Here is a 10273-nt window from a genome sequence, read left to right on the forward strand (position 1 = left end):
GATGTTCCTATAGCAATTAGGAAAGGTGTCCGAAATTGCATTAAACATCCTATTGCAAATTACCTCTCCTATCAAAGACTGTCTAAAAACCATAGAGCTTTCACATCTACAATTTCACACTTGTTTGTTCCAAGGAATATACAGGAAGCATTGGATGATCCGAATTGGAAATTAGCAGCCATGGAGGAGATGAATGCTTTAAGGAGAAGTGATACTTGGGAGATAGTTGATCTACCCAAAGACAAGAAAACAGTTGGGTGTAAATGGGTGTTTACGATAAAATGTAACGCAGATGGAAGCGTTGAGAGATACAAGGCGAGACTGGTGGCTAAAGGCTTCACTCAAACTTATGGGATCGACTATCAGGAGACGTTTGCTCCTGTTGCTAAAATAAATTCCATCAGAGTACTGTTATCTCTTGCAGTAAATTCAGATTGGCCTCTACATCAACTTGACATTAAAAATGCATTTCTCAATGGTGATCTTGAAGAGGAGGTGTTCATGAGCCTACCGCCGGGATTTGAGCAGAGACTTGGAAGCGACAGAGTATGCAGATTGAACAAGTCATTATACGGACTCAAACAATCACCAAGAGCGTGGTTTGAACGCTTTGGGAAGGCAGTTATCAGTTGTGGCTTCTCGCAGAGTCAAGCAGATCACACAATATTTTATAAACATTCAAAAAACAGTAAAATTGCAATTTTGATTGTTTATGTTGATGACATCATTTTAACTGGTAATGATGAAGCAGAGTTAGCAGCCCTCAAAGAGAAACTCGCAAAAGAATTTCACATTAAGGATCTGGGAGCCCTCAAGTATTTCCTCGGAATGGAATTTGCAAGATCCAAGGAAGGTATATTCGTTAATCAGAGAAAATATGTCCTTGATCTCCTTGGAGAAACAGGTATGCTTGGTTGTAAGATGGTGGAGACTCCGATCGAGCCTAACTTGAAGTTACAAGCTGCTAAGGCTGAAGAAGTCAAAGAGAGGGAACAATATCAGCGACTTGTAGGGAAATTGATTTACTTGTCTCATACGCGGTCTGATATTGCCTTTGCAATCAGCATGGTAAGTCAGTTCATGCACTCACCAGGGGCAGAGCACTTTGAGGCCGTTTATAAGATCTTAAGATATTTGAAAGGAACTCCAGGGAGAGGCTTACTGTTCAAGAAACATGGACATCTTCAAGTTGAAGTATACACAGATGCAGACTGGGCAGGAAGTGTTACAGACAGGAGATCAACATCCGGATACTGCTCCTTTGTAGGTGGGAACCTAGTTACATGGCGGAGTAAAAAACAGAATGTGGTAGCTAGAAGTAGTGCAGAAGCAGAGTTCCGAGCTGTTGCCCATGGAATCTGTGAAGTAATGTGGATTAAAAGAATTCTTGAAGAATTAAAGCTTTCTCACCGACACCTATGAAGGTCTATTGTGACAACAAAGCAGCTATATCTATAGCTCATAATCCAGTTCTACATGATCGCACAAAACATATAGAAGTGGATAAACATTTCATCAAGGAGAAAATCAATGCTGGCATAATCTGTATGACCTACCTTCCAACAGGTGAACAATTAGCTGATGTGCTAACGAAGGGACTACACAAGAAGCAATTTGATAAGCTGACTAGCAAGCTGGCTATGGAAGATATCTTCAAACCAGCTTGAGGGGGAGTGCTGGAAATTTGTGTTAATGTATATAATATGATAGTGGTGTTGGTGAAGGATAGTGGCATGTATAGAATATGATAGTGGTGTTGGTGGTAGATAGTGGCATGTATATAATATGATAGTGGTAGATAGTGGTAATATATAATATGTAAGTGGCATATAATGGGTTATAATGATGTTTGTAATATCTCCTATATAAGGAGTGTCATTTGGTCTTGTAAGATAAGAAGTTTTGAATATAACAGAAATATATTCCTTCTTCCTCATATTTTCGGAGTTCTTCTTCCTCATATTTTCTAAGTGAAACATATATGTTTTCCCAATAGTTGGCTTCATGGAGTTGATAAGCCATGAGGTAATCAATGAATTTTCTGATCTCCATCGCTGGACTGCCATAGCATCCGTCGATTCAGGTTTCTGTGAGTCGCCGGTAAGATACCCGAGCTTTCCTCTGCCGTCCACTGCAAGTTTCACGGACTGTGCCCATTCTCGGAAGTTCTTCCCGTTGAGTTTCTCTGCCGATAGTTGGACAGAGAGCCCTCTAGTCCATTCGAACTGATGATGGAAGTGGTTCGACTTGTTTGAGTCTCTGAGGTTGTCGACCCTCGACTGTTGATGGAGTTATCCCCCATAGTTAGCTTGGTTTAAGAAAAAACCAGCTCTGATACCATGAAAGCTGTGAGGAAACTGCTTTATATTTTCAATACAATACATTGAATTGTACAATATGCCCTATTATATAAACTGTAACCAGCAGCTAACTTAAGGAAGTACAATTCTACAATAAAGGAATATACAAGAATCATGGTAATCACTATTGACCACCAGCACTATCCTTCTGTACATACCTAAAATAGGACTGTCAATAATCATTCCTTAATTATAGGGATTACATATGACTCCTAAACTGTAGGGATTTCCATAGAGTCATAGGAATCAGCCTCTCCACAAAAAAAGTGGAGGTAAGGCTGCCTACCTACTACCTCTCCTAGAAACTGTTGTAAGCTGGAGACATGTGCACTGGGTACGACCATATGACCTTTAAATGAAAAGTACGATATATCATATATGGCCTCAAGACAGTTGTGCTCATTAATATGCACTTCCGCCACATAAGCTCCTATTATTTTTCCCAAAAAAATGGTAGCTAGTAGAGGTCGTGACCTGGCATGATGACAAGTGCTATCTGCTTGTAGCATCACACACGGGTTTGAGTCATAGGAATCAGCCTCTCCACAAAAAAAGTGGAGGTAAGGCTGCCTACCTACTACCTCTCCTAGAAACTGTTGTAAGCTGGAGACGTGTGCACTGGGAACGACCATATGACCTTTAAATAAAAAGTACGATATATCATATATGGCCTCAAGATCTAAAAATTCCGTTACTCCTGTGCATATGTTATATTTTAGTTTCTGTCAAGTCTATTCAAAATTAAATTCTATCTTCTGTTGGCAGGGAGATGAAGTCTTAGCAGTTAATGGGGTGGATATCAGGGGAAAATCTGCCTTCGAAGTATCGTCTATGTTACAAGGTCCTAATGAAACATTTGTGGCTGTTAAGGTTCAGATTCTGCACCAATTACATATTGGAGTGTTGATTTTCTTAATTATTTTAATGTGACATTCCAGTGTTGGATCATTGACATTTTTTAGGTAAAGCATGGAAATTGTGGACCTGTGCAATCTATTGAAGTTCAGAGGCAACTTGTTGCTCGGACCCCAGTTCTTTATCGATTGGAACAAATAGATAGTGGTGATACTTCTGTTGGTTATGTGCGCCTAAAGGAGTTCAATGCATTGGCGAGGAAAGATCTGCTTATAGGTACATGTTCATTTAAGTATACCGAAAGATCATCATTTTGTTGCAGAATTACATTGTTGCATTGAAGTTTGCTACTTTTTGGTAAAAGGAGATGTTGTATTAATATTGTATGCCCATCAGAATTAAATAGCATAAATTCCAGACCGATGGGTTCTAAGTTATTATTTTACTGACACTCCTGTTCTCTGGCCTGTTTTGTTTCTTTGTTTTAATCTTCTTCTTCTTCTTCTGTTAAGTTCTTTGATCTAATTTTCATTGTGTTGTCACTTCCATTTTGACCATTGCTCGCTGAGTTCTTATGCATTATCCTTGGTCCCTTTCCTATTTGTTTCTAGGCAACTGATGTCTTTTCTATTTTTTATTTCTTTATTTTTCGTTCCACTTTTATCTTCAATTGTGATTGTGTTAGATTTGTTAATTATACATGGGAGCAGCACCAAGTTCGGCAGTAGACCTATTTGAAGTTGTTCAAGTAAGCAACTAGCAAGGAGAGTGGCCACTAGTAGTAGATTGTGACAAAGTGACTTTGTCACCTGGTTTTCAGCATTCTGAGTTTTTAATTTAATTCTGGATGATGTAAAATTAATTATTTTAGAACGCTACAAGACGATGCTACAAATCAGATGCCTTGATATTTCATGTTTATTAATCAGAATTTTGATCTAACAACAATATGTTGCTGGGTCCAACATATTTGTTCTATACGATTGTGGTCAGATGATCAGTAGTTTCCTTCATGTAGGAGGAACCAAGCTCATGTTTGGGAAGAGTAGTTTTCTAAGGAATGCAATTAACATTGTCAATTAATAATAACAATACTGATATTCACATCAAATATTATTCAGTGATAAACAGTGTTTTGGACAGGGGGGTATCAGTGGTTGAGATTCAAGACTGTAACCATGCTTCAATCTTTTTTGGGTAAATCATAAACACACTCCCTGAGGTTTATCAAAAATATAGATTGCTTGCCCCCTCTGGTATTAATTTACCAATCTTTTTTTTTCCTTCTTCCTTTTATTGAATTTTTTTATTCCCAAGAACTAGGCTTTATATAGTGCCATAGTGGTGAAAACCATGTGTTAGTCTCACATTCTCAAAAATATAATGGAGCTCCTAGGTGCACAAACTCTGAATCCACCAAGGTTCTCAACCATTGGAACTTTGGAAAAATAATATATATACATATTTTTTTGACTGGTAGTGGGGTGTCTGGATCATCCCCAGGGGTGCACAGGCCCTTGGCAAGGAGCTTCTCGCAAGTGCATCATGGTTAATTCAAGGGTTTTCCTCTAGTTTGGTGGCCCCAAGTAATTGTTAGCACCTAAGAGGTTTCGATCCTTGAACCTTGGAGGGAGCACAACCCCAAGACCCAAGGCCTTGCCACCAGGTCAACCCCTTAGGCTTACTTTGGAAAAATAATTTACAAGAGAAAAGCAGGAAATGAGCGGAGAAAATATCATTAAAGATTCTTCTATAGTTGTGGCAACATGAACCAGATAATGTAGTTCTTTAGCATGCCCCTCCTGCATGGTGTGCTTGTTTGTAGAATTTATCCCCGCCGTCTCTCTCTCTCTCTCATTGAATACTAGTTGCTATCTTAGTTGTTTTTTGTGATTGAATTGAAGGAAGAAATTATTTTTGCAGCAATGAAGCGACTCGAAGACTTGGGTGCCTCGTCTTTTATTCTTGATCTTAGAGATAATCTGGGTGGACTAGTTCAGGTTTGTTTGATATCTTTCATTCTCCATTTGTCAATGTATATATATATCCAAGTTGGACACTTTTATTATTTCATCTATTGCAGAAGGTTAAATTCATGATTCCAAAGAAAAATTGTCTTTGTTATATTGGTTACCATCAGTGCAATTTTAATGGATAACAGATAATTTGAATTGATTTCTTTGAGCATTGTAATTTTCTTTCTTTATTTCTTCTCCTTTGTTCTCATTGAGCCATGATTAGGTTTTATTTTATGTTATTTCTTGGACGTAATTTTTAGTTGCTCTTGTTATCCTTGAATCAGGAGTTATAGCCATTCATACCTTTTAGAATAACACTTCCTACCTATATATGTGTTCAAAGTTCATATTTATCATAAAAAAAGAAAAGAAAAAAAGAAGAGGAATGAAAAAAACCGTTTGGAGTTGAGGAGAAAAAGCTATTTGTGTATCTTCTGAGCAAAGGAAAAATTGATTTGCTTCACTAGTTAGCTGATTTTTTTTCCCCACTAATTTTCAAATGCTTTTAAACTATGTTTTTAATTTTTTCAGTTCTGTCCAGGGAGTTTAATGTGAATGAGTGTTTAAAAATTGTAAATTTGATTGCTTTGCTTATTTCAGGCTGGGATTGAAATTGCTAAGCTCTTTCTAAACCAGGGGCAGACGGTATGTGAATCTAATCAATCATTGTCATTGAAATTGTAAAATCCATATTTTATTAAATCTCCCTCCATCCCTCTCATGAGAGTTCTTAATTCTTTTGTGTGCTGGCATTTGTCCATTGATGTTATCATCAATTCCAAAATTGCTGGTTGTTTGTCATTGATTTAAAATGAATCTCATGACATAATAAATGATCATATGTTTCTTTATTTTGAGATGATCCAATATTACGGGTTTCTCATATATATACTCATATCTAGAAACTTGAGGTGCTTTCTTGTGGTTGTGGTCTTATGGGCAGGTGATCTATACCGTTGGAAGGGATCCCCAGTACCAAAAAAACATTATTGCAGAAACTGCACCTCTAATTACAGCTCCTGTCATTGTATGTATGCCTTCCTAATAACTACCTATACTTCTATTGGGTTTTTGAAGTGAATTTATATGTATGATTTGCACTGTGGAAATTTATGGAATTCTCTCAAGTCAGTAGCGTGACTGTCAATTTAGAACCAACTTGTCGACTATAAACAGGGATTTGGACACAAATGATTTTTGGCGTAGCCTGTGAACTATATAAGATTGTGATCTTTCTAAAGCTGGGATGCGGAATGCAGTACAATATGGATTGCTATTGTTCATCCTTCATGCAGAAAACCTTAAGGTTGTGATTGGATCATGGATTCGGAGAGGAAATTTTCTATGGAAAAGGAAAATTGGAGGGAAAAATAAATGAAATTGAAGTTAATTTTCTTCTCACTTCTCTTCTCTTTTCCTTTCCTCTGCAAATCTCTCCTCAAATCCATGATCCAAACACAACATAACTGCTTAAATGGCCTTGCTGAATTATTGGGTTTGTTGAATTTCTGACAGGGTAGAAGTGAGCAGAACAAAGTATTGAATGATCCAATCTTGGTTCATCAAACTTAGGTTCTATTGAAAATTGTCTTGTCAATTACGTAAAAACTCATGTTAAAAAAAAAAAAAAATTCTTAAAAACTCAACCTTAGCTCTGGTTGGTTTTCTTGACCTTCTGACAATCCTCAAACTTGAGTTGGGGACCCGGGGTTCCCTAAAAGATATATTTCACATTATCATGAATGAAGAAGGTGGAAATGGAATACAAAACTTCCAAATACTTTAAAATGGTCAGACTGATACCAATTTTGTGAACATTTTTGGGTTGGATGGTTTTTTTCAGTTTACTTTTTAAACTACTTTTGATTGCAAAGAGAAGAAGTTTGTGGTTGTTTAATTCTTGAATGTCCTATACTTAATTATATGGCTAACCACTTATTTGTTATTTCCGATGCAGGTTTTGGTGAACAAAAATACTGCTAGTGCGAGTGAAATAGTGAGCAGCTGAGATTTCCAATATCGTGTGATTTGTAGTATAATCGTAAATGCCATGTTGTGACCGTTCGTTCTCATTTCAGGTTGCCAGTGCACTCCATGATAACTGTAGAGCTGTTCTTGTGGGTGAAAGGACTTTTGGCAAGGTCTGAATATATAGTCTCATGGTTGCTACAATTTAGATTAATTTTCTGGTCAGATTGTGTTCTCTTTTAGAATCTGCATATCATGTGATTGACCTGTCACCTAAGGAGCACAGACACAGATATGAGTATGGACGCTGACACAAGACAACAATATTAAAAAAAAATTAAAAAATTAGTATATGGACACGGGATACTGTAAAAATATAAAATTTTATTTACCATGTGTATGTGTTTTCCCATTGTTTCTATATATTTTACTTTGACCTGAACCAGTTTTTTATTTTTTATTTTTTTTTAAATTTAAAAAAAAACAACCTACAATGGTGCCCTGAGGTTTGTCCAAAACGCTGGAAATGTATCCTACAAACAAATAATAATTAAAAAAATTGACGCGCCAATTGGCTTGTTGGACATATGGACATGCATGTTTCTGTTGTGTCTTTGTTCGACATGGCACCCATCTTGGAATGTTGGTGCTTCTTAGACTGTCACCGTTGTAAAACTTAAATTTTTTTTCAATCGTTTCCAAATGACTTCTTCAATATCAACTTCATGTTCAAGACTGGTTAATATACCAAAAGATAGCTTCTTGAGGTTGGAATATAAATTAAATAAAAAAATTCCTTGCTTGGGCCATTTTCTCTACCCATCTTTAAGCTTAGTGGTTGCAAATTTCTCATGTACTTTTTCTTAAAAAAAAAATCGTCTTCAATTTGTTTTCAAGTGTTGAATGATTCTATGTTCCCACATATATCGCATTATGAAAGTTCTTGATGATTAGACAATCCTGATTCCTGATTGAATAATGTTCTTGATGATTAGACAATATTCCTGATTCCTGATTGAAGCCGTGCTGATTGTTGAGTGTATTTTTAACAGGGCCTGATTCAATCTGTATTTGAACTGCACGATGGATCTGGTGTGGTTGTCACAATTGGGAAATACGTCACACCGAACCACATGGACATAAATGGCAATGGAATTGAGCCTGATTTTCAGAATTTTCCAGGTAACAAATCTTTACTTTTCTCAGGAAAATGGAAATAGGCTCTGAAATCGTAAAATAATCTAGATATATAACTCCTATTTGCAGCTTGGAGTGACGTCATGAAACATCTATCGACTTGCCATACACTTAAACAAGGATAAAAAAACAGGTCTCTCTCCCTCTATCTGTGTTTGGGCCTATCTTGATCATGTTTACATGATGTAGCTACTTCCTTGCCATTTGCTGTGATTTTCTCAGGATTCAAGGCCTTGAAATTGTTTGGCTCGCACATTTGGTTCTTCTACATTTGAATTGACATAAATTCCCATGATGACCACTAGTAAATATATATATGCAGTTCTTGTTCGACGTCATCTGTGAGAAACAATTGATTGAGATTCTGGGGATTTCTCATTGCATCAATCAACACCAACCTCTTGGGCATTGGGAGATGCTTTTGGTGCAGGGATTGAAGAATTCAACATACAATTCAGAGAAATAAACAAAAAAAATTCCATACATTCAAGCTGGAAGAAGACCCTCTAGGAGGTATATTTTTGATGTATTATTCGTTGTCGATAGCATATCTGTTGCTGTATTGATAGAAAATGTTTTATGTACCAACATTATCTGGTTGAAAAAAGAAAAAAGAAAAAGTGTGGACAAGCTTATCTGGAAAATTGTCAAGGGCCCCTAGAGCTTTCATTGTGGGAGAAACCTTTTTTTTTCTTTTTTTTTTCCTTGATGAAATATTGGGGGTGCATGTGGGAGTGATGCTTCTCGTAAGAATTTCTCGCTATTTACAAAAATTTCAAAAACTCAAATAAAAATTTATTTGATAAAATTTTTGATTTATAAATCAGTGGTCTCAGTTTATAAATTTGACTAAAAAATGAAAACACAAAAAATGTATTTCCGTTTTGAGTTTTGAATTTTTTTTTTTTTTACCACTCAACACTAGCCACCACCTACCACTATTTTCCACCATCGTCTTCCGCCACCACCATCCACCCCTCACTACCACCTACCACCACCACTCACCACCCACTTGCCACCACCCGCCACCACCACCCACCTACCACCCACTTTTCACCACCACCCACCCCTCGCTGCCGCCGCCGCCGCCACCCGCCACCACCCACCATGCGCCACCTACTTGCCACCGCCACTCACCACTCACTTGCTACCATCATCCACCACGCGCCACCTATTTGCCACCGACACTCACCACCCACTTGCTACCACCATCCATCACTTGTCACCACCACCAGCCACCTGCCACCACCAGCCACCACCACCACTACCCACTTGCTACCGCCCGCTACCACCACCACTCACTCGCTACCACCCGCCACCGTCACCCACCAATCCACCATCACCCGCTACCACCCACCACCACCCGCCACCCACCTGCCAGCACCACCCGCCACCGCCATCGCCACCACTACCACTCACTCGCTACCACCCGCCATCGTCACCCACCCACCACCACCACCACCACCACCCGCCATCCGCCACCCGCCACCCACCCGTCACCACCACCCATCACCTGCTGCCGCCGCCGCCACCACCACCCACTCACTACCACCCACCACCCGCCACCGTCACCCATCCACTGCCACCACCCACCTGTTACCACCCACCACCACCAGTTACCCACCACCCACCGTCATCACTTTCCACCACCGTCTTCTGCCGCCACTTGCTACCACTTGCCATTTCTCATTTTTTTTTTATATTTTTAAATTTTTTTAAACATTTTGTCAATTATCAAACGCGTTTGTAGTTTATGTTTTTTTAAAAATAAACAAAAATTAGTTTATAAAATTTTTGTAAATATAAACTGGAAACGTAAACGTTACCAAACACACCCTAAGCTATTTTTCAAATTAGGTCTAGTTTGGACGAAAT

The 10273-nt window shown here is 38.3% G+C and overlaps 1 protein-coding gene across 3 annotated transcripts in view; it reads left to right on the forward strand.

The window, feature by feature from the left end:
• The window catches only part of LOC114299820 (Peptidase S41 family protein), a 23834-nt gene extending 14792 nt beyond the window's left edge, over positions 1-9042 (forward strand). For 2 of the 3 annotated variants that reach the window (XM_082886450.1, XM_082886452.1), the window contains 10 exons: positions 3126-3230; positions 3323-3491; positions 5139-5215; positions 5834-5878; positions 6177-6260; positions 7191-7229; positions 7312-7374; positions 8254-8383; positions 8468-8531; positions 8621-9042. In XM_082886450.1, the coding sequence (XP_082742576.1) occupies positions 3126-3230; positions 3323-3491; positions 5139-5215; positions 5834-5878; positions 6177-6260; positions 7191-7229; positions 7312-7374; positions 8254-8383; positions 8468-8523 (768 nt within the window). In that variant the 3' untranslated portion in view covers positions 8524-8531; positions 8621-9042. The remainder of the gene's footprint in view (positions 1-3125; positions 3231-3322; positions 3492-5138; positions 5216-5833; positions 5879-6176; positions 6261-7190; positions 7230-7311; positions 7375-8253; positions 8384-8467; positions 8532-8620) is intronic. The other variant, XM_082886451.1, reaches the window with a different exon arrangement.
• Positions 9043-10273: the final 1231 nt, after the last annotated feature.

Source organism: Camellia sinensis, chromosome 9 (assembly GCF_055761805.1).
Source record: "Camellia sinensis isolate YWXY chromosome 9, ASM5576180v1, whole genome shotgun sequence".
Taxonomy (NCBI): domain Eukaryota; kingdom Viridiplantae; phylum Streptophyta; class Magnoliopsida; order Ericales; family Theaceae; genus Camellia; species Camellia sinensis.